This window comes from Mobula hypostoma, chromosome 12, assembly GCF_963921235.1.
Source record: "Mobula hypostoma chromosome 12, sMobHyp1.1, whole genome shotgun sequence".
Taxonomy (NCBI): domain Eukaryota; kingdom Metazoa; phylum Chordata; class Chondrichthyes; order Myliobatiformes; family Myliobatidae; genus Mobula; species Mobula hypostoma.
Genome location: NC_086108.1, coordinates 37,795,349 through 37,821,452, shown reverse-complemented (window position 1 = coordinate 37,821,452; position 26,104 = coordinate 37,795,349). Strand labels below are relative to the sequence as shown.

General features: G+C 39.4%; 1 protein-coding gene across 2 annotated transcripts in view; it reads left to right on the top strand.

Moving 5' to 3' along the window:
* Positions 1-26,104, top strand: part of kcnt2a (potassium channel, subfamily T, member 2a) — a 1,051,023-nt gene that overhangs the window by 642,210 nt on the left and 382,709 nt on the right. For both annotated transcript variants that reach the window (XM_063063856.1, XM_063063854.1), the window contains one exon: positions 19,693-19,804. In XM_063063856.1, the coding sequence (XP_062919926.1) occupies positions 19,693-19,804 (112 nt within the window). The remainder of the gene's footprint in view (positions 1-19,692; positions 19,805-26,104) is intronic.

Sequence of the window (26,104 nt, the reverse complement as noted above, 5' to 3'; positions counted from 1 at the left end):
TTGTATAGGCCTAATCTGTTTAATATCTGCTCAGACACTGAGCTCCCATCACAGGAATAAATAGTGCACCTTTAATGTACTTCCTATATCTAAAATATATTCTTTGTTAGCCAGGGAGAGCATATTTGCACACATCATTGCAGATATGGTCTTAATAGGGCTCCATATAATTGGAATAAAACATTTTCAGTGCTGGTCTCCTCTTGCACTTTGCTGAAGAAATTCCAGCAGATTTGACAAACATAAATCCATATTGTCTTCATCCAACTGGTTTCCCAGTGTTCTATTATTACTTACAAAATGATAGAATCCAGTGTATTTCCTATTTCTGACATTAGGCTAACTAGTCTGAGTTCCTTAATTTCTCTCTCCTTTATTTCTGAAATATTAAGTATATTTGCATTATTTCTGAAAGATTTTTGTGCCTTTTACAATGTTTATTTAATTTTGCTGTAATTTCCTTATTCAAAATATAAGTACTCCTACATTAAATAACAAATCTTTTTCTTTTAAATGTTCTTTTCATGTTCTCCTAAACTCACTTTTGTATTCTACTGCTCCTCTACTTATCAATACCTTGGTCTTCTGCTGTTATGAGGTTTTTCCATGGCTCATTGTACTTTTCCAACGATGTTATTGCCTTTTCCATTGATTGAATGCTTTATTTAACTTCTCTTGACCTTTCTTTTTTTTAAGAGGGGATATTGAGCATTGTTTTTTGTTATTAAGCTAATACGGTTGTTAAGAAGACATGGTGTGTTGGCCTTCAGTAGGCAGGGGATTGAATTCAAGAACTGCAAGATAATATTGCAGCTCTATAAAACTCTGGTTAGATCAGCGGTCCCCAACCACTGGGCTATGGACCGGTACCGGGCCGCAAAGCATGTGCTACCGGGCCGCGGGGAAACGATATGATTTGGCGATAGGAGTCAGCTGCACCTTTCCTCATTCCTTGTCATGCCCACTGTTGAGCCATTACGCATGCGGGGTTATTACCCGCGCGTCATCCATGTCAGCGTGGGAAGAGGATCAACTCCTCGAGCTTGCGAATGACGACGGGCTGAAAAGTATGTTTGACATAACATCTCTGCTGGCATTTCGGATCAAAGTCAAGGCTAAATATCCTGAGATAGCCACGAAAGCACTGAAAACGTTGCTTCCATTTCCAACATATCTCTGCAATGAATGAAACGAAAACCAAATTGCGTAATGGACTGGACATAAGGAACCCCATTCGAGTATCGCTGTCTCCCATCACCCCTCGATGGGACCATCTGGTTGCAGGGAAACAAGCATTCAGCCCAGGGCTCCCACTGATTCAGCGATATTGGTGTGTTGCAATGATTTTATATATTCATACAGGGAAAATATGTGCTGTGTGTTTAATATCCAAACGTTACTTAAAATGTTATGATGGGATTGACTTACTTATATAACCATATAACAATTACAGCACGGAAACAGGCCATCTCTGCCCTTCTAGTCCGTGCCCAACGCTACTCTTACCTAGTCCCACCGACCTGCACTCAGCCCATAACCCTCCATTCCTTTCCTGTCCATATACCTATTCAATTTAACTTCAAATGACAATATTGAACCTGCCTCTACCACTTCTACTGGAAGTTTGTTCAACACTTACTTTAAGCTCCCCTGTCCTCCCCCGATAATTGACTTATCGCTGTATTCATGCGAGGAAAATATGTGCTGTGTGTTTAATATTAAATTCGTTAGATAAACCCTTTTAGAAATGAAATTGAGTGTATTAGCCACTTATCACCTATATTCCGCTCGTGATTAACACCCGCCCCCAACAGAATCGCTGAAAACGATTTGTAGAAAAAATCGGCACGTACACGCATGCGCAAAGCACGCATGCACAAAGCACGCGTGTGCACTGGTGCCCGCGCAAGGCTTCATGGTCATTGTAGTCTCTCTGTGTAAACAACGTATTTGGCTCTACTCTTGTCCGTTGGCAACCCTACCACCACCCCCGCCCCCTCCGCCCCAGTCCGCAGTGATAAAAAGGTTGGGGACCCCGGGTTAGATCACATGTGGGATATTGTGTTCAGTACTGATCTCCTCATTATAGCAAAGATGTAGAAGCTTTAATGAGGGTGCAGAGAAAATGTATCAGGTAGCTGCTTAGATTGGAAAGCATGTTTTATGAAGACAGGTTGAACAAGCTAGGGTTTTTCTCATTGAAGCAAAGGAGAACAAGAGGTAATTTGATAGAGGTGTACAAAATGATAATGACTGAATAGGCAACCGGAGACGATTTCCCAGGATGAAAATTGCGAGTACAGGGTGGCATAATTTTAAGGAGATTGGAGGAAAATGTTGGGGGATGTCAGAGGTAAATTTTTACACAGAGAGTTGTGAACTTCCTGGCAAGAGTGGTAGTAGAGGCAAATACGTTAGGGGCATTTAAGAAAATCGTAGATAGGCATATTGATGATAGAAAAATGGTGCGCTATGTAGGAGGGAAGTGTTAGATTGAATTTAGAGTAGATTAAGAGATTGGCACAACATTATGGGCTGAAGGGCCTGTGCTATGCTGTATTGTTATATGTTCCAGGAGGAAAGAACTAATCAGAGTAATGAATTAAATGGTACCATCTGAATTAAATAGGCGAGGAGAGAGGGAGATGTGCCTGGAAGTGTAATTTCATGGAAAGTGATTAATATTGCAATGTCATTCTGTCTGGATTGCCAAAGTAATCTTCCCAACAATGATTTGAGTAAAGTAGTTAATTAGAATTAGTATTGATTCCACAAACTAGAGGTTGCCACTGACTCAATAACCTCTTTAATACCTTCAATTTAATAAATAAATAAATAAATAAATGTCCTGTGTCACAAAGGTACTTGAGTGCAAATATGTAAACATATTACTTTTATGTATGTACTATTTAATTTCAGCATTTTTTAAAGCTTTTGCATAACTTACCTTCTAATTTATGTTCTAACGAAAGACAGGACAAATGAAGTTTAGAATAGGAGACATTTTATCTATTCAGATAATATATTGAAGGCTGTTGTGTAGTTCACTGGCTTTTCATCTCTAGGGCTCTGTTCATATCCAGCTCTGTATAATAGATTTTGAACTCTCGGATGGTTAGAGGAGTTGTTTATGGCCTTTTTTGTCTTATATCAATCCAGTTTCTAGTGGATCTGAATTGATACATAAAACTGTCTTTAATTGGATACCATCCTTTAGAGGAGCCACAATGTGAGGGGTGTAATCATATTCCTTTCTCAAGATTGGCCTGAATTATAGTACTGGGACAGAGTGAATGAAACGTTATACTGCATTAGTAACCTTACACTTGCCCTTGGCACAAACAAATTGGCTTGTTATAAAATCAATAATTTCTCCTTTTCCTGAATAACAGAAAAATCACATTCTTGTAAACTTCTCTTTAACCTCCTATGCTTTAAGGCGAATGTCACAATTTCTCTCTCCACATGACAGAATTTATCCTAATTAATCCCCTCTGACACCTCTGTAAGGAGCCACCCATGGCCACAGTGCATCACACAGGGCCTAAGCAATGTTTTGTCAGTGTTTACCATTAGTAGTCGCTCTTTTAGTCAGTGCTTATTTTCATTAAGACAAGAATTCCAATTGCCTTCTTTAAATGTCTTCTTGATTGTCCTGCTACCTTTGAAGAGGCCACAGGGGTCTCTGTTCCTGCAGTTAATACAGTACCATTTTCATCATATTGTCACATCTCATTTTCTCGCCAAAGTGAATCACTTAACAATTTCTTGTTTGTTCTTCACCTTAATGAACACCTTTTATTGCAAAAACCTTCCAAATAATTATTACTTTATCATTGACTTTTATTTGAGTCTTTCAGTATTTTATCGACTAGTTTTACTGATTCTATTATTAAACAAAACAGCAAATCTTTTTATTTAATCAGTGTTTTAAACTAGAGAAACATCCCAAAGGTGTTCATTGTGGGTTCAGAAGACAGGAATTGATGCCAAGCCATGTCAGGAGATGTTGGGTTGAATGTCTAAAAACTTGTGGAAAGTTGATATTAGAGAATATTTTCAAGGCAGAAGGAAGGAATAAGATGTTTCAGTTTGCGATGGGTTATTGGGGTATGGGATACCAATGGTGAAATATCTATTATATTTAGTGTGGTCGTGATTCAGAAGTGGACTATTTGTAATTCTTTGGATATCTCTGTGAAAGTGCTGGCATTGTCACTTACACATTCAAGAAGAGTTCCTCCACTTTATCTGCACAATGTGATTCAGGTCAACACCTAACCATCCACCTCTAGAAGTAGTTTGTTGTTTACCTACCCTGAGCAGCAGCATCAGAGATTGGAGAGTCATTCAGTCTCTGTTGGGAACACCTCTGTCATATCCCTGTTCCTGATGCAATGTACATTGACTGCTGATGTTCACTTTTGGTGCACAGACCCACATCTTTCCTATTAGCCCTATGAAAATGTGAATATCTGTATTAGTAGATGAAAGCCAGCAGTTATCACTGTAGTCCCGCTGCGTGTCCAGTAGTATTGCTGGAGAATTTGTTAAGAATTGAGGACTAAAATGTGAATTTTTAAGTTTTTACAGTTTTTGCGTTGTTTTCACTCACTGCTAATGCCATGTCAGAAGAGTATTATATCCCAATATCTAACTGAAATAGAATTGTCACCAGGTGATTGTGAACACTTATCTTTCCATCTCCGGTGCCTATTCATACTAATATCCCTGTTGACTCAATGGAATTAGTTGGCTGATGGCAGAGAAATATTTCCCATTTTCTGCTTCACCTCCTGTTTCTGCAGAAAGAGAGAGAGAGCAATGAGTCAGGGTAAAACAATGAGGGTATGTGGATTGATGGAACTGGAGCTTAGTGAGAACGGAAGAAGATGCATTTGGATCTGAATGAGGCTAAATGTCAGTGGTGACTGTAGAAATGGGAACATTAGAAAGTGCAGCTGACAAGGTGCTTTGGTGTAAGAGTTGCAAATTAAAATGAAGTGGTCAGATTGTGGGATTTGGAACACTGCCCGCCTTTCTTGACATACATAGCCTTCATCATTGAATCCAAAAACAGGGGAAGTACAGTAATTTCTTGATGTAGTTTTGCAGTTATTTTATTTTATTCCATCGTAATTGAATTACCAACTTTCCTCTCCCACATTAGTGACAGAAATTGGTGAAATAGTAGACAGCAAGGAAGGTTGTTTAAGGGGCATGCGTCAACTGAAAAGATGAGTCAGTCAGTGGCAGATTGAATTTAATACAGACAAGTATGAGGTAATGCTTTCTGGCATGCCAACTATAGGCAGGACAAATACAGTAAATGGCAAGGACCCTAGGAGTGCTGAAGTACAGAAAAACTTGGTTGCAAGTTCCTGGTTCCTGAAGAGGATGATGTATATGAATAGGGATATAAGGAAGGCATCTGAAATGGTTGCTTTCACAGATGAAAGTATTGAGTACACAATTTGGGACATCATGTTGGACCGTATGAAGTGTTGGTTAGACCGCACTGGGAGTATTGTGTACATTTTTATTCACCATAACTGAAGAAGGGTGTGGTAACTTAGAAAGAATGCAGAAGAGATTCATCAGGATATTATCTAGAGTGGAGAGCTTTGATTATGTGAAGAGATGGGACAGACTGGGTTTGTTTTCTTTGGAGTGTAGGTCGGCTGAGGGTGACTTTATAGAGATAACAGTATTTCAGGGTTACAAACGTCACGGAGTCTTCTCCCTTGGGGTAGAAAATTTTAAAATTCGAGGGCATATTGTAGGTATAAGATGGGAGAATTTTGAAGAAAATCGAAGAAGCTAGTTTTTCCATGTGGAAGGTGATGGATTTTGGAAATGCCAGAGGAGGAGGTCAAAGTAGAAACAACTTAAACATTTAAAAGACACTTAGGCAGGTATTTGGATTGAAGAGTCACTCAGGAATATGGCATAATGTAGGGAAGTGGGATAAGTGTAGATAGCCATCACTGTCACCAAGAATGTGCTGGGCCAAAGAGACTCACTTTGTGTTATACAGGTCCATGATTCTATGACTACGATGAGGTTTTTACACTCTCAGTTTGACATCAATTTACATTATACTGACAACTTTACTGTTTAAATGGACTTAACCCACTCCAGGCCCATTGCAATTTGCCTATCGCCACAATAGGTCAACAGCAGACGCAAGCTTAATGGCTCTCTACACGGCTTTAGACCACCTAGATAACACAAACACCTATGTCGGGATGCTGTTCATCAACTATAGCCCAGCATTTAATACCATCATCCCCACAATCCTGATTGAGAAATTACAGAACCTGGGCCTCTGTACCTCTCTCTGCAATTGGATCCTCGACTTCCTAACCGGAAGACCACAATCTGTGCGGATTGGTGATAACATATCCTCCTCACTGATGATCAACACTGGTGCACCTCAGGGGTGTGTGCTTAGCCCACTGCTCTTCTCTCTATATACACATGACTGTGTGGCTAGGCATAGCTCAAATACTATCTATATATTTGCTGACGATACAACCATTGTTGATAGAATCTCAGGTGGTGAGGAGAGGGTGTACAGAAGTGTGATATGCCAACTAGTGGAGTGGTGCTGCAGCAACAACCTGGCACTCAACGTCAGTAAGACGAAAGAACTGATTATGGACTTCAGGAAGGGTAAGACGAAGGAACACATACCAATCCTCATAGAGGGATTAGAAGTGGAGAGAGTGAGCAGTTTCAGGTTTCTGGGTGTCAAGATCTCTGAGGATCTAACGTGGTCCCAACATACCGATGTAGTTATAAAGAAGGCAAGACAGCAGCTATACTTTATTAGGAGTTTGAAGAGATTTGGCATATCAACAAAAAAGAAAGGCACCCTTTAGCCTTGCGAGACCATGGATCTGCGCCTGGAAAGTCTTCACTCTCCAGGGCGCAGGCCTGGGCAAGGTTGTATGGAAGACCAGCAGATGCCCATGCTGCAAGCCTCCCCTCTCCACGACACCAATGTTGTCCAAGGGAAGGGCATTAGGACCCATACAGCTTGGCACCAGTGTCGTCGCAGAGCAATGTGTGATTAAGTGCCTTGTTCAAGGACACAACACATTCCCTCAGCTGGGGCTCGAACTCACGAACTTCAGGTAGCTAGTCCAATGCCTTAACCACTTGACCACGTGTCCACACTAGGCATATCAACTAATACACTCAAAACCTTCTATAGTTATACGGTGGAGAGCATTCTAACAGGCTGCATCACTGTCTGGTACAGAGGCGCTACTGCACAGGACTGAAAGAAACTGCAGAAGGTTGTAAATCTAGTCAGCTCCATCTTGGGTACGAGCCTACAAAGTACCCAGGACATCTTTAGGGAGCAGTGTCTCAGAAAGGCAGCGTCCATTATTAAGGACCTCCAGCACCCAGGGCATGCCCTTTTCTCACTGTTACCATCAGGTAGGAGGTACAGAAGCCTGAAGGCACACATTCAGCGATTCAGGAATAGCTTCTTCCCCTCTGCCATCCTATTCCTAAATGGACATTAAATCTTTGGACACTACCTCACTTTTTTTTAAATACACAGTATTTCTGTTTTTCCACATTTTTAAAATCTATTCAATATACATAATAGATTTACTTGTTTATTTATTAATATTACTTTTATTATATTTTTTTCTCTCTGCTAGATTATGCATTATATTGAACTGCTGCTGCTAAGTTAACAAATTTCACATCACATGCCAGTGATAATAAACCTGATTCTGATTCTGATTTTGATTACCTGCTAGGAAAGTCACTGCCTTTTACATGTTAAGGTTTGTCCCAATTTATCTATGCTTAATTTCTATCAACTTCACAAATGTTCTTTTTTACATGTTCTATTTGTGTCCTCCCCATTTCTTTCTTGGAATTAAATGTAATTAGTATTTGAAATATTTTGGAACAGAAAACTTTGCTCAATTATATTAATAATTGAATTTTCATGAAAATTCTGTTGGTAAACAACTGATAACCATATAACCATATAACAATTACAGTACAGAAACAGGCTATCTTGGCCCTTCTAGTCCTTACTCTTACTCTCACCTAGTCCCACCGACCTGCACTCAGCCCATAACCCTCCATTCCTTTCCTGTCCATATATCTATCCAATTTAACTTTAAATGACAACATCGAAACTGCCTCAACCACTTCTGCTGATAGCTCGTTTCACACAGCTACCACTCTCTGAGTAAAGAAGTTCCCCCTCATGTTACCCCTAAACTTTTGCCCTTTAACTCTCAACTCATGTCCTCTTGTTTGAATCTCCCCCACTCCCAATGGAAAAAGCCTATCCACGTCAACTCTATCTATCACCCTCATAATTTTAATACCTCTATCAAGTCCTCCCTCAACCTTCTATGCTCCAAAGAATAAAGACCTAACTTGTTCAACCTCTCTCTGTAACTTAGGAGATGAAACCCAGGCAACATTTTAGTAAATCTCCTCCGTACTCTCTCAATTTTGTTGACATCTTTCCTATAATTCACTGACCAGAACTGTACACAATACTCCAAATTTGGCCTCACCAATGCCTTATACAATTTCAACATTACATCCCAACTCCTATACTCAATGCTCTGATTAATAAAGGCCAGCATACTAAAAGTTTTCTTCACCACCCTATCCACATGAGATTCCACCTTCAGGGAAATATGCACCATTATTCCTAGATCCCTCTGTTCTACAGCATTCTTCAATGCCCTACCATTTACCATGTATATCCTATTTTGATTAGTCCTACCAAAATGTAGCACCCCACATTTTTCAGCATTAAACTCCATCTGCCATCTTTCAGCCCACTCTTCTAACTGGCCTAAATCTCTCTGCAAGCTTTGAAAACCTACTTCATTATCCACAACTCCACCTATCTTAGTATCACCTGCATACTTACTAATCCAATTTACCACCCCATCATCCAGATCATTAATATGTGTGACAAACAACATTTGACTCAGTACAGATCCCTGAGGCACACCGCTAGACACGGTCCTCCAATCTGACACACAGTTATCCACCACCACTCTCTGGCATCTCCCATCCAGCTACTGCTGAATCCATTTTACTACTTCGATATTAATGCCTAATGATTGAACCTTCCTAACTAACCTTCCATGTGGAATCTTGTCAAAGGCCTTACTGAAGTCCATATAGACAACATCCACTGCTTTACGCTCGTCAACTCTCCTAGTAACCTCATCAAAAAATTCAATAAGATTTGTCAAACATGACCTTTTACGCACAAATCCATGTTGACTGTTCCTAATCAGGCTCTGTCTATCCAGGTAATTATATATACCATCTCTGAGAACACTCTCCATCAATTTACCCACCACTGACGTCAAACACACAGGCCGATAATTGCTAGGTTTACTCTTAGAACCCTTTTTAAACAATGGAACCACATGAGCAATACGCCAATTCTCCGGCACCATCCCCATTTCTAATGACATTTGAAATATTTCTGTCAGAGCCCCTGCTATTTCCACACTAACTTCCCTCAAGGTCCTAGGGAATATCTTGTCTGGACCCGGAGACTTATGAACTTTTATATTCCTTAAAAGCGCAAGTACTTCCTCTTCTTTAATCATCATACTTTCCATAACTACCCTTCTTGTTTCCTTTACCTTACACAATTCAATATCCTTCTCCTTAGTGAATACTGAAAAGAAATTGTCCAAAATCTCCCCCATCTCTTTTGGCTCTGCACATAGCCGTCCACTCTGATTCTCTAAGGGACCAATTTTATCCCTCACTATTCTTTTGCTATTAATATAACTGTAGAAACCCTTTGGATTTATTTTCACCTTACTTGCCAAAGCAGCCTCATATCTTCTTTTAGCTTTTCTAATTTATATCTTAAAGTTCTTTTTACATTCTTTATATTCCTCGAGCACCTCATTTACTCCAAGCTGCCTATATTTATTGTAGATCCCTCTCCTTTTCCGAACCAAGTTTCCAATATCCTTTGAAAACCATGGCTCTCTCAAACTTTTAACCTTTCCTTTCAACCTAACAGGAACATAAAGAGCCTGTACCCTCAAAATTTCACCTTTAAATGACCTCCATTTCTCTATTACATCCTTCCCATAAAACTAATTGCCCCAATCCACTCCTTCTAAATCCTTTCGCATCTCCTCAGAGTTAGCCTTTCTCCAATCAAAAATCTCAACCCTGGGTCCAGTCCTATCCTTCTCCATAATTATATTGAAACTAATGGTATTGTGATCATTGGACCCGAAGTGCTCCCCAACAGATACCTCCTTCACCTGCTCTATCTTATTCCCTAACAGGAGATCCAACACTGCCCCTTCTCTTGTTGGTACCTCTATGTATTGCTGCAAAAAACTATCTTGCACACATTTGACAAACTCCAAACCATCCAGCCCTTTTACAGAATGGGCTTCCCAATCTATGTGTGGAAAATTAAAATCTCCCACAATCACAACATTGTGCTTACTACAAATGTCTGCTATCTCCTTACAAATTTGCTCCTCCAATTCTCGGTCCCCATTAAGTGGTCTATAATACACCCCTATAAGCGTCGCTACATCTTTCCCATACCTCAATTCCACCCAAATAGCCTCCCTAGACGAGTCCACTAATCTATCCTGCCAGAGCACTGCTGTTATATTTTCTCTGACAAGCAATGCAACACCTCACCCTCTTGTCCCTCCTATTCTATCACACCTGAAGCAACAAAATCCTGGAATATTTAGTTGCCAATCACACCCGTCCTGCAACCATGTTTCACTAATAGCAATATCATATTTCCAAGTATCAATCCATGCTCTAAGCTCATCCACCTTTCTTACAATGCTCCTAGCATTAAAATAGATGCATTTAAGAAACTCTCCGCCTCTTACTCTCTTTTTATCCTTAATGGTGCAAAGAACTTTGTTATCTTTTTCTTCCTTCTCTCCTACACCTTCGGTCTGAGTGCTCCCGTTCTCTGTCCCCTGCCTATCCTCCCTCACACACTGTCTACTAGCTTTCTCTATTTGTGAACTAACCTCCTCTCTCCTAGTCTCTTCAATTTGATTCCCAACCCTCAACCATTCTAGTTTAAAGACACCTCAGTAGCCTTCGCAAATCTCCGCACCAGGATATTGGTCCGCCTAGGGTTCAAGTGCAACTCATCCTTTTTGTACAGGTCACACCTGTGCCAAAAGAGGTCCCAATAATCCAAAAAGTTGAATCCCTGCCCCTTGCTCCAATCCCTCAGCCACGCATTTATCCTCCACCTTATTGCATTCCTACTCTCACTGTCGCGTGGCACAGGCAGTAATCCCAAGATTACCACCTTTGCGGTCCTTCTTCTCAACTCCCTTCCTAACTCCCTATATTCTCCTTTCAGGACCTCTCCCCTTTTCCTACCTATGTCATTGGTACCTATACGTACCACAATTTCTGGCTCTACTCCCTCCCACTTCAGGATATCTTGGACGTGATCAGAAATGTCTCGGACCCTGGCACCAAGGAGCCAAACTACCATCCAGGTCTCCGGACTGTGTCCACAGGATCGTCTATCTGACCCCCTAACTATCGAGTTCCCTATTACTTTTGCCCTCTTCTTCCTTTCCCTACCCTTCTGAGCTACAGGGCCGGACTCTGTGCCGGAGGCACGGCCAATGTTGCTTCCCCCAGGTAAGCTGTCCCCCTCAACAGTATTCAAACTGGAGGACTTATTGTCAAGGGCCACAGCCACTGGGGTACTCTCTAGTACCTGAGTTTTCCCCTTCCCCCTCCTAACTGTGACCCACTTGTCTGCCTCCCGTGGCCCCGGTGTGACCACCTGCCTGTAACTCCTTTCTATCAACTCCTCACTCTCCCTGATCAGACGAAGGTCATCGAACTGCAGCTCCAGTTCCGTAATGCGGTCCCTTAGGAGCTGTGTCTCGGCGCACCTGGCGCAGATGTGGACGTCCAGGAGGCTGGTAGACTCCACGACCTCCCACATCCGACACTGAGAACAACAAGCTGCCCTAACACTCATACTTCCCCCTCTCCTCAAATAACAGGAACAAATGAATACCAAACCTTCTTCGCCTCGCCCATTTCCACATAAGCCCATTGAGCCAAAGCCCTTAAGCCTTCACTGCTCCTGGCTCACTCCACTGCCCGTTGTATACGGCTTGTGTTCCTTGTAAAACTTCCATGCTTCACTGCCCAACATCACACGCCTGCGCAGTCCCGCCTCTCTGAACTCCGATGAAAAAAAACCAAAAAAATTCAAAATGGCTTCCTCCGCACTCCCAGTCCGATTCTCAGACTTCCTTCTCCGAAATAATCACAATTTAATGCCTCTAAGGGTACATTAAATATAATGTGACATCATTTAAGAAATTGAATATTGTGAAATTTTGAAAAGATATTATTTGAAGTTGAACATGATATATCTTCAGTTAATATTTTTTCTTGTTCCATTCATACTTAATGGAAGAATGGACATAAAACAAAACAAATGACTAATTTTACTGGACAACTAATTTATTCAATTGCTAATCAAAGTGTACTTTACAATTTTTTTCCTTTTGTTTATCAATATTCTACTAAAGGTCACACAGATTGCATGATTCTTTACTTAGTCCCAACAATAGTTCAACCAGAGATAGAGAGAAGCTCTCATGTTGCACTAAATGTAGATTTTATATTTCCCAAAAGCCCCATTTTTACAATGTGTGAGAAACAATTGGCAATTATTGTGGGGTTTGCCTGATTTTATACAGAGCTTTAAAATGAATCATTGCGTCATATGTGATCAATCTCATTTTACTCATGGTCCTTAAGAGACCCTAGAATTTTAGGCCACCTGTCCAGATCATATGAAAATTGATCATTAAGATTCTGTGTGCAGAAACTGCTCACTTAAAAGCAGAAATTAAAAGTATAAATCCCTGAGACCAAGTGCCTAGGAATTTTTCATCAATTTAAATATAATCCCAAACCTACTTTCATCATTGACTTCCTCTTAAATGCTATCTACTTTCATGCAGGACTGCTTCTAATCTCCACGAAGGCAATCAGTTAAATAAATATTTCATTTACATTTTATAAATTGCTGCCATAAATCTCTCTAAAGCTTATGAAGGAGGCAGTAGTTTCATGAAAATCCGATTAACATGCCATGATAAGATGTGTCCTCTGATCATGAGGGCAGCCAACCTGTTCTGGCCAAACAGTCCCCTGTGGTCCAATGTTACCCCTGCTCCTGCAGGAGATTTCACTCAGCTGTTTTGTGATTTCAGTATAATCCACTGAGTTACACTGCTTTCCTCTTCATAATTAATTACATTACTCAGCCTGCTCTGTTCCAGTTTTGAAGTATACATTTTCAATCCCTGTGAATTTAAGATAGTATGAAGTACACCTTTTCGTAAATTAATAATGGAAGTGGCAAACTTTAATTTGGTTATGATTATTTCTTCCTATCTTAATTTTTCTCGTGGTCGTAATTATGATCGGAGCATAAATCTGTGCAGTACGTTTTGGTAAATCTCTGATTTTCACTTTACTGTTAGTTGCATTTAGTTTGGTAAGAAGAAGTGAACTTGCCAGAGCAAATTCTGCAGCTCAGGCAGCATCTGGAGGAAAATAGACAGCTGACCTTTTGGGTTCAGATTCTTCACCTAGACTAAAAGATAGAGCCAGTAGAGTGTTGTGAGCAATGGCTGGCAAGTGATGCCTACATTCAGGTGAGGAAGGATGATGAACATATGGAGGAGAGAAGAGTAGAAATAGTGACAGAAGTCAGCAGGTGATGGGCCCAGGTAACAGAGCTGCCAATGATGAAAACTGCTGGCGAAGCATGGAATCAAATAGGAGTGCTGGTGTGGGCAGGTGTAAGCAGTAAGGGGAGGAGAGTGTGGGTGATGAGCTGAGGAAGAAAAGAAGGGGAAAGAAAATGGAGTGACGGGGCTAAGGTGGTTTTGGAGGAACTGTGTAGATCAGCAAGAAGAAGGGTTAGGTGAGTATGATTCTGGTATTTGCACTATAAGTATAAAGTAATTTAACATGGCATTTCAGAATTCAAACGTTCTATTAGAGTTTGTTTTACTTTTTAAAAATGAACAGAAATTCACCACTTGAATTTCTGTCTGCAACCTCCCTGCTTGAAATTTTACAATCTCTCTGCTAGATTATGTATTGCATTGGACTGCTGCTGCTAAGTTAACAAATTTCACGTCACATGCCAGTGATAATAAACCTGATTCTGATTCTGATTCTGAACATGAGGTAGAGAGTGTTGTAATGTGAGCATTATTAAAAGTAAGTTAATACTAATTAGGATAATGGGGGGTTCTGCTTCCGTTCTTTTTACTTCTAGTGGGTTCTGATATAGTGTCTCTGCAATGCTGTAGGGGTTGTGAAAGCCTCTGTATATACATAATGGTTTTGAAGTTTGAGATAAAGTTATTTCTTTGGCATGAAGTTGTCGTGTGTGCCTTTTTCAAAGTAGAAGTTACTACAGAGAGCTAGTGAGATAGTGGGGGCTTATAGCCTTGGGAGTTGAAGTTAAGTTCATGATGGAGTCATAAAACTGGGGACGATAAAAAGGAGATTGTAGAGACAGGGTGGTGAAGGCTATGGTGGGATGTTAAAATCAACCTGCTATTTAAATTGGAGCCAATGTAGTGATATATTTTGATGTAATGAGGAATAGTGTAGTGAATAGGACTTGATGAGAATTTGTATGTGCACAGCAGGTAATTTCATATAGTGTTGAGTTAAGGAAGAGTGGAGTTAGGAAGTTCTATCCAATAGCCAGCTTGATGGTGAGCAAAGCCATGTCATAGATTTTGAGCATTGGGTGAGCTGATGCAAAAGCAAATCTAGGTTTTTCTAGTGGGCATCCTCCTTCCTTGATGTTTCATTGATTCACAGAAGGGCTACATCTTCTTAGTTACACGGGAGTTACCATGGAAAATGCATGGATGTTCATGATGGTTGACAAGTTAAACAAGGGAACCGTTTGGTACTTCTCCATTAAGATATTTGGAAGGCCAAATGGAAAAACGTATGTTGAAAATTCAAAGGTTTCAAAAGTACATTTAATGTTAGAGAAATGTATACAATATACATCCTGAAATGCTTTTTCTTCGCAACCATCCTCGAAAACAGAGGAGTGCCCCAAATAATGAACAACAGTTAAATGTTAGAACCCCAAAGACACTCCCAGCTCCCCTCCCTCCCGTGTGAAGGCAGCAAGTACGGTTCCCCTGCACCGGCAAAACAAAAATATCGGCACCCGTCACTGAGTGCTGAAGTGTACACTTGCAGTACTGCAAAGACTACATTGTTCACCCAGCATTCGACATTCCACAGGCTCTCAAATTGCATCAGAACTCAGATTTGCAGCATTATTATAGTGTCTGTAATGTTCAGAATTTTACCATGTGCAGCATCAATATAAAGGGAGATAATTATATTCATTTCTGATCAGTACTATTGTTATACATTTAGAAATATACTATATAGAGAGAATGTTAAAAATCCTTTTAGTCCTGTGAAATGGCAGTAAAGGGGACCTTTTCAGGTTGGTTGCCGGTGACTAATGGGTATCTGAAGGGGTTAGTGATAGGACCACATTAATCTTTCAGATTTCAAGTCAATGATTTGGATGATGGAATTGATGACTTTGTGGATGAGGTTTGCAGATGATATAAAGATAGATGAAGGGGCAGGTAGTGTTGAGGAAGTAGAGAGTCTGCAGAAGGAGTTAGTTAGATTAGGAGAATGGGCAAAGTGGCAGATAGAATATAATATAGGGAAATAATGGTCATGTACTTTGCTAGAAGGAATAAAGTTGTAGACTATTTTCTAAAAGGAGAGAAAATTCAGAAATCAGAAGCACAAAGGGAGTTGGACATCTTGGTGCAGGATTCCCTAAAGGTTAACTTGTAGGTTGAGTCTGTGCTAAGGGAGGCAAATGCACTGTTAGCATTCATTTGAAGAGAACAATAATATAGAAGCAAGGATGTAACCCTGAGGCTTTATAAGGCATTGTTCAGTCAGCACTTGAAGTTTTGTGAGCGGTTTTAGTCTCCTTGTCTAGGGAAGGATGTGCTGGTATTGGAGACGGTCCAAAGAAAGTTCACAACAATGATCCCAGGAATGAAATGCTTAATGTATGAGGAGCATTTGAAAGCTTTGGGCCTGTTTTTGCTGGAGTTTAGAAGAATGAAGGGAGATCTCATTGAAACCTGTAGAATACTGAAAGGTCTAGATAGAGTGGATGTGGAGAGGGTGTTACCTATAGTTGGGGAGTTTAGAACGTGAGGGACTTCTGTTTAGAATAGAGATGAGGATAATTTCTTTTACAGAGGTTGGTGAATCTGTAGAATTCATTACCACAGATGACCATGGAGGCCAAGTCATTGGGCATATTTAAAGCAGAAGTTGATAGGTTCTTGATTAGTAAGGATGTTAAAGGTTACAGGGAGAAGATAGGATAATGAAGTTGAGAAGGATAATACATCAGCCATGTTGGAATGGCAGAGAAGACTTAATGGGCCGGATAACCTAATTCTGCTCCTATGTCCTATGGTTTTATGGTTGATGGAAAGTTGCTACATCTTCTCATACATACTGTGTTGGGAGAAGAGTGTGGAAAAACTTCATAAGAGCAATTGTTCAATTACTTTGAATTGTTTCTCCCATGGAGACCTTGCATGTTGGCTTTCTGTCCAGACTGTCAGAAATCAATTCTTTCCCCATGGTATAAATGATAACAACTCTAACTTTAAATGGAGATCTAATGTGTTGATCTCTATGGGAGGGGAATGATTCACTGAATAGAAAATCCTTTTTATGTCAACTTCAATTTTGCTAGCTTTTTTAAAAGAAATCAAGGCAATTTGAAGGTGCTGTTCTCTGAAAGTATTCCCTGAGTGCTTCATTCTCCTTTTTTTAATTGCAAACTATTCTGATGGAAGAATGAAAGATACTTAACTACTTTAGGCTGGTGGACAGATTGTGGCTCTTTGAATGCATCATATTATGTCCATTACCTTCAATCTCTGATACAAAGAGATTCAAGATATTACAGGAAACTAGTAAAAATTGGTCAAATGCATAAAGAAATTTATTGAACTTGAAGCTCTTATAGTCTTTAAAACCTGTCATGTCAAACAACCTTGATAAATGTTTATGCTAAACTAATTAAAGAAGATTGATGACAGCCCTGTTCAGTATGCAATGAGGGATAATTTAATCAAATTCTGCAATAATCTTGGACAGCGAATCACAAAATGTGATTTGATAATGTGTGAAGTGTTCAGCCTAAGGTTGACTATTTTTCAAAAATGGAAAGGTAAACATAACGGTATAATTTTGCTGCCTATTTTCCCAGCAACGATAGAATGGAGCAAAAATTTCTCATTGTTTATCTGATTTGAAATTGGATTCATCTACTTTAATTTAAACTTCCTTCCATCTTTGTTTTAAGGTTTTATCTATCCTTCACTCTGATTTGTTAAGGCCCTGCATATTTGTTTCCTCATTCAGGCAGTTTGGGACAGTAATTAAATGTGAATAAACCAGATTAAACAAACTAGGCACCATTTGCTTCCCAATTACAGCAGATTATGGCTCAATATAATTTCTAAAACTTCAGAATTTGATGAAGATTTGTTATTGTTTAAAAATATTAAAAATCAGAAAGCTCTGAGAGCAAGTAGCATTGGCCTTACATTTTGTGGAAAATCCCTGTGGATTACGATGTTGAAACCTTCTCACTGGCCTTGAACACATCTAGAATCTTTACTGCTCCTACACAATGTGCTACATTTTGTGTCATTTCATTCTTCCTCCTTTTGGAAAAGTAACACAGAGAAAGGACAGGATATTTTTGAACACAAAAGGTTCTGTATATACTGGTAAGCGAAAGCAACACACATAAAATGCTGAATGAACTCAGCAGGTCAGGCAGCATCTATGAAAATAGATGACTTTTTAGGCCAAGACCCTGGAGTGGAAAGGAAGGGGGGAAGACTCCGGAATAAACTGGTGGGGGTAGGGAAGGAAGACAAGCTAGAAAGTGATAGGTAAAACCAGGTGGGTGGGAAAGGTAAAGGGCTGGAGAAGAAAGAATCTGACAGAAGAGGAGAGTGGGAAGAAGAAGGGGATGAATTTGTTTTTATAGCAGATTAAAGCACAGTAAATACCTGCTTAAGTTACTTTATATTTATTACATCCTTGTGCAAATTATAATTTGATATGGTAATAGTCCAGAGACGGACCATCCAATAATTTTATCATTCAAGGTTACTCTATCCCTCCATTCCTATATCACTATCTCTCCATGCCCCAAATGATTGATTTGAAGGTTCTCATGAACAGCTCATTCGTAGTTACATCCTTATCTGTTGGCTAAGTTGTTTAGTTCAAGGAAGAGCTCAGACCAGATTGATATCATTATTTGGCATATCAATAGCTGCTCTATTAACAAGTTGGATGATCAGTGAGTCAGCTTCGCAACATTAATTGTGGGTACCTGGAAACTCTGTCTTCAGAAGCACTTAGACTGCTTGCGTCAAAAGGCATCTGAAAAAGAAGATCATCTGTGTGAAGACACCGAAGTGGGAAAGAAGCAGTCTAAATTGAGAGAGTAGTTTTAGCTTTTTAGGAATAGTCCAGCAACATCAAGAAGCATGACAGAGCATGAGTTAATTTAGAATCCATTCTTCTGCCTTTGATTTCTGCGATAGATGACTGGTTCGTCTGCAGTATGTGGGTATGACTTTTTAGCTTACAGGAATTGTACCTATGCTTTGCAAATCCTTGGCGTTTTAGAAATAGTTTGTAATTTGGAAGTCTTTCATCAGATGGAAATCCTCTTTTAAATGTGTTTTAAGAATGTTGTTTGAATTTAAACATGTATCACTGAAAATAAATGAACGGTGTTTAAACTACATTGCTAGCTGAAAATATCTCCTCCTTAGTCGGGGGTGGGGGGGCACCCATCACTCAAGTAGTGAGTATTGGCAGCTAAATCTGCTGTGGAGAATGAACAGGGAAGTGAACCAGTCTTTGAAATTTTGGTAATGACAGTATTACCTTCCTTGATTAAGCGTACCCCTAGCTATCTATATCAGATCAGACTCAAGGTCTTTGAGCTTGGAACTTCATGGTCAGCAAACCTAATACCATCACATCACTCATCCCTCTGTTTTCCACTTAGGACACTGTTTGATGCTGACTTTCTACTGCATTGATTGTTCCTCTAGTCATGACTACTCCTTAAGTCACTTTTGTCACACCCTCTAAAAAACCACCCTACAAAAAGCTTGTGAATTTTTATTCTTTTCGATTGTGATTTGTAACTTAAAGTTTATTTTGTTGTTTCCTTCCATTAGTTATGATTTGTTTTTGTAAACAGAACTGTAACATTAGTCTGAACATAAAAGTTGCAAGAATTTTCAAGTTATTGAAGATTACATATTTTCTATCACTTCAGTGAATATAAGGGGTATATTTTGATGCTATCAATTACTAATCAACAACATATATTGTTGGGGTACTGTAGTGATGGACTTTTATGTAACCTGGGAATCATAAACAGTATTAATTTTTAAAATTACTTTCTGTAATGGTAGGTTGCTTGATGAAAGTGAAACCTAAAATTGGAAATTATACTATTTTCTCTTTTCCTTTATGTAGATTGTTCTCCAGTCTCAGTATTATCACAGAATTGACACATCCAGCCAATATGAGATTCATGCAGTTCAGGGCCAAGGATTGCTATTCACTAGCTTTGTCTAAACTTGAGAAGGTAAGGATATTTTCTGTATGTTCATTTGTTTTGTGAAACAAATAATTGAAGTGAATGTGGTTTGAAATGCAGATAGGCTACCAAATAATGATAGTTTCTGATATTTTAATATTTTTGACAACATTATTATACTTTCACATTTCCAAATCAAATGACAATGCATATATCAACAATTTAAGAGGAATCAAATATTTGCAGCAGATACCAGGGATCACATAGCAGGAGGGAGAACATTGCAAGATTTTGCAATTACCTCTATCTTCAAATGTCTCTGAAGGAACCAAATATTCGCTGTTACAGTTACATTGAAAACCATGGCATTATTGTCTTTGATTTATACTGAAGTTGCAGTTGTCTGTGGAAGGCAGCAGATTTCAGTGTGGATGTCCTTAGTGAAGTGTACAATGGATATTACACAAAACTCTCCATGCTGAGGTTCAGGTGAAAGAAATTATCTTGAATACCTGACGAAGGGTTCCGGCCCGAAATGCTGACTGATTGTTTCCATAGATGCTGCCCAACCTGCTGAGTTCCTCCAGCGTGTTGTGAGTATTGCTTTGACCCCAGCATCTGCAGAGTATTTTCTATTTACAATTTGCTACTCCACTGCGAAGTCTCTTTGAGGTATGCCTACCCTGAAGAAGTTTAAATCTGAGTCCTGACGAAGGGTTCTGGCCCGAACGTTGACTGATCGTTTCCACGGATGCTGCCCGACCTGCTGAGTTCCTCCAGTGTCTTGTGACTGACTTAAACCAAGTAGTCTGGCTCTTAGAAACAGTACTTATACAATTAGGCACCCGATAGCTATGAAGCAAGGGTAATTCTAGGCTGTGAGTCAAAATATAGAGCTTTTAGTTGGTCTACACAAGTGAAGCGAACTGGCTCACTGCTGTTGGATAGTAAAGCCTATTTATTTTACCATTATGTGGTGATATGTTGCATTGATTGAACCAAGTGAATCCAATCATTACTTCTCTGTACATTCGGCTTAGCAATTCAAACACGCCTTGCCTCAGCTTGTATTAATTAGATCTACCTGTGGAGAGAGTAAAGAAATACAAGTACAGAAGGCATGGATAGCTGTTCATGTCACAATTGAGTGTCATTATTACAGCCTTGGGTCTTATTATCTCACAAGAAGACTTATAACAGTGGGAATCGATTCCCAGGTAAGTTGGATGTTCAGACCACTTACAGGCAATATAGTCACCAGTAAAGTGAGAGGGTAACTAATGAAGAAGGGAATTTGGAACAGAAATGCTCCTTTGGATCAGAGTAAAATATCCGCTGTTGTATACCTATTAATATTCATTATGTTCTAATTACTTTATGAGAAATTTTCAAGTAGGAAAAAAATTGTGCCTAAAAATTCTAAGGACGTTCCAAAGTACTACAGCTACTTGAGGTATATTGAATATTAGTTACTGCTGTAATATAAGGAAAGAATATTTAGGTCAGTGCATAAATTGAATCCTCAAACCATTTTCTTCTTCAGTGCCCATGCATAAGTATTTGATAGATCAGAAGTATTTAGCACAATTTTCCATCCAATCTCTTACACCAACAATGAAGTGGAAAATCCAATTTCTTCTGACCTAACTAGTAAAAGTCTACAGAGTGTTATGATAAATGAAACCATTCCATGCTTAGCAACAAAAGTCATCGAGTTGTCAGGTGAACATGTACAGTAGGTTACATTATTATGAAAAACTTACATTGCCGCAATATTACATATAGATAGGTACAGACAACACACAGAATATAAAATATACAGACCACACCATTGGTGGAAAAGAAGACTGCAAAAGGAAGACTTTAGTGCAAAAGAAGTCAAAGACACAATCAAAGCTAAGTCCAAGGTAGTGTAAGAGGTGGTCCATAGTGTTCCATTGCTGTAACAGACTTAGTGCTTTCAGGTAGGTTCAAAACTTGATGGTTGTAGGAAAGTAGTTATTCCTAAACCTGGTGGTATGAGACTTCAGGTTTCTGCAGTGAGAAGAGGGTGTGACCCAGATGGCGGGGATCTATGATGATCAATGCTGCGTTCTGGAGGCATTGCATCCTATAGATGCTGTCATTGGTGGAGAGGGCTAGACTGTGATGGACTAGCCTGTGTCCACAACACTCTCAGCCTTGTGTATTCCCTTGCAATGTAATTGCCTTACCGGTCCGTGATGCAACCAGTCAGTTTACTTTCAACATTGCATCTGTAGAAGTTAGAATATTTAGTGACATGCCAAAGAAAAAAGTACATGATAATTGTGAATTCCTTATCCAAATAAAAATAAAATAAAAAATAAAAAAACTTCTCAGTAAGTAAAGGATTTATGATTGCATTTAATATGCTGGGCACAGGACAGGCCATCCAGATGTTAGTGCCCAGGAATATGTAACTATTTACTCTTTGCTCCACTGAGCCACCAATGAGAATAGTTATGTGTTCTCCCAACCTAACTTTTCTGAATTCTGCTTTTAAAAGCTGATAAAGTGAGCGTCGCTCTTAGTGATGCCGAACATGGAAGCCATCTTGATTACAATGCTCCTGAAAATGTCTATCATTACAAGTGTTACTGAAAGATATTCAGGATACAGTATATGCATTGTTAATGAGGAATCGACAATGGTTGATCTGAATTCTTTCCATGCTTAACCTTCAACTGTCTTTAAACTGCATCGTATACTAAATAATAGTAATAGCTGCATCACTGTCTGCTATAGGACTTGCAGGAAATCTTTCCACATGACCCTACAAAGGGTCACAAGAGCTGCTGAGAGGAACATTTTGGTCTCTCTTCCATCCATCTGAGAAATTTAGCAGGAGTGCTATGTACGCAGGGCCCCCTAGAATTGTCAATGATCCCTCCCATCTGTGCTACTATCTCTTTCACCCCCTATCCTCAGGCATGAGGCAACAGAGCATCAGGACAAGGCCTGTTAGAATGGAAAATAGCTTCTTCACCCAGGCCATGAGACTACTGAGCTCCGTGCCACCTCTCAGGGCTAGTCATTGATGAAGTGCCAACAGCATTGTACTATTTACTTTTTAACTTATGTTGTTAATAACCCTGATGGTAAATGGAAATCTTCTGGATTAAGTTCTATTATTTAATGATTTATTTATCATAATGTTACTTTACTTGTTGTGCGCCTTGGTCAAGAGGAATGTTGTTTCGTTTGGTAGTATACATGTATGCAGTTGAATCACAATAAAATTGGACTTGAAATTGATAATCCATTGAGGTTTTATACTCAGCTTATAGTGAAATTATTTAACGACAATTAGAAAACAGTTTGGTTAAAGTGGATCAGCAAATATGTAAATTATATTTTGCAATATGAGTGCCCTGATTGTAGTGGACTACTGTACTGTACTAGAGCAAGATTAAAATTAAGGTTTATCAACCTAAAAGCAGACTGGCAAATAAACATTTTGTCCATGACATTTTTAAGGTTTGCATGAATTTTCTACTGCTCCAATTCTTTCACCAATAACTACAATGCTGAAAAAAGTCAGATATAGATGCCTCTTCCACTTCATAAATTATGGGCTGAGTTTTTGTATGAATTCTGATTTGTTTGGAAATCCGGATTGATTGTAAAGCTGTAATTCTACTGTAAGCAGCTGTGCAGAAAATAGATAAGGAGATATTTGCCACTGATCACCAGTCAAAAAAAGACTTCACTGATTTGCACAAAATATGAAAAACAAGTACAATTTTAGCTTTATGATATTTTAGACTGCATAATACAGTTTTTGAGTATTATGTCCCTTTATATTAATTTTATAACAAGCTAGCACTCAAAATGATTCCTGAATAATTGAATCAAACAATTTCATGTAAGTTCAAGATAGCTAACGTCTGCATTTAATCATAGAAATAAAGAAAACCTACAGCACAATATAGGCCCTTTGGCCCACAATACTGTGCCGAACACGTAATTACTTTAGAAATTCCCTTGGGTTATCCATAGCCCTCTATTTTTCTAAGCTCCATGTACCTGCCCAGGAGTCCCTTAAAAGACCCTATTGTATCAGCCTCCACCACTGTTGCCGGCAGCCCATTCTGCGCATTCACCACTCTCTGTGTAAAAAACTTACCCCTGACATCTCCTCTGTACCTACTTTCAAGCACCTTAACACTGTGCCCTCTAGCCATTTCAGCCCCGGGAAAAAGCCTCTGACTATCCACACGATCAATGCCTCTCATCATCTTATACATCCGTATCAGATCACCTCTCATTCTCTGACGCTCCAAGGAGATAGGAACAAGTTCACTCAACCTATTCTCATAAGGCATGCTCCCCAATCCTGGCAACATCCTTGTAAATCTCCTCTGCACCTTTTCTATAGTTTCCACATCCTTCCTGTAGTGAGGTGACCAGAACTGAGCATAGTACTCCCAGTGGAGTCTGACCAGGGTCCTATATAGCTGTAACATTACCTCTCGGCTCTTGAACGCAATCCCACGGTTAGTAAAGGGCAATGCACTGTATGCCTTCTTAACCACAGAATCAACCTGCACAGCCACTTTGAATGTCCAACGGACTCAGAAGTCCATATTATCGCCCTTGAAGATTATGGAATTGAAGAACTTACTGATTTAATCAATGACATTTATGAGACTGGAATAATACCAGAAGAGATGAAAAAATCAGCATTTATCACTCTTCCAAAGAAACTTGGAGCAATAGAATGTGAATTACATAGGACCATAAGTTTAATGAGTCATATCACCAAGATATTTCTAAGAATTTTGATGACAAGAGCTAAAAGTAAGATACAAGCTGAAATAGGTAAAGAACGATGTGGTTTTGTGAAAGACAAAGGTACAAGAAACACAATATTGATGTTAAGGATACTATCAGAACGAGCTATTAAAGTGCAAAAAGATTGTTTGTTTTATCGGCTACACAAAAGCATTTGATAAAGTGAAGTACAATATGTTATTTGAAATATTACAGAAAACTCTCGATCTAGATTCGAAAGATCTCCGCCTAATCAGAAATCTGTACTGGGAACAAACTGCCACTGTAAGAATAGATGAAGAAGTGAGTCAGTTTACGAAAATCAAGAGAGGTGTTAGACAAGGGTGTGTTTTCTCCCCTGACGTATTTAATGTGTACAGTGAAACAATATCACAAAAAATAAGAGACATCTTGGGAATCAAAGTTGGCAGTGAAAACGTCAATAATTTCAGGTATGCTGATGACACTGTGTTAAATGCAAGTATGGAGGAAGAACCACAAAACTTAATTGATATAGTTGTTGAAGAAAGTGCAAAAATTGGTCTACCTATCAATTGCAAAAAGACAGAATGTATGGTGATTCTCCTTAACTGCAGGCTGAGAATAAATGAGGAAGACATAAAACAAGTACAGAACTTTTGCTACTTAGGAAGCTGGGTGACATCAGGTGGCAGGTGCAACATAGACATCAAAGGAAGAATAGGGATGGCAAAAGACACCTTTACAAGAATGAAGAGTATACTGACTGATACTAAACTAGGCATGACAACCCACCTCAGAGTACTGAAATGTTACGTTTATTCATTTATGTTATATGGTCAGAATGTTAGACAATATCTAGTAACATGAGGAAACAAATTGTAGCAGCAGAGATGTGGTTTTTGAGCAGGATGCAAAGAATATCATGGACGAAATGAATATCTAATGAGGATATCATGAACAGAGCAAACATAAAAAGAGAAATAATGTAAGAGATCATGAAAAGGTAACGTAACTTCATTGGACATATGATTAGGAAAGAGGAGTCAGAATGCACGATAATTATGGGAAAGATTGACTGGAAGAAAGCAAAAGGAAGACAAAGACACAAATGATGATGGAAATAACAGCCAGAGAACTGGAAATGAATATCAATGAATTGATCCACTTGACCTGAAACAGGAGTGTGTGGGCCATGGCAGTCAAAGCTCAAACTGGGTATGGCACCTGATGATGATGATGGTGGACTCAGAACCAAAATCCCTCATCCTCCAAATTGCCAAGAGTCTTACCATTAATACTATATTCTACCATTATATTTGACCTACCCAAAATGAGCCACCTCACACTATATGGGTTGAACTCCATGTGCCACTTCTCAGCCCAGTTTTGCAACCTATTGATAGCCTGCTGTAACCTCTGACAGCCCTCCACACTATCCACAACACCCCCAATCTCAGTGTCATCAGCAAATTTTGCTAACTCATCCCTCCACTTCCTCATGCGGGTCATTTATAAAAATCACGAAGAGAAGAGATCCCAGAACAGATCCTTGAGGCACACCACTGGTCACCG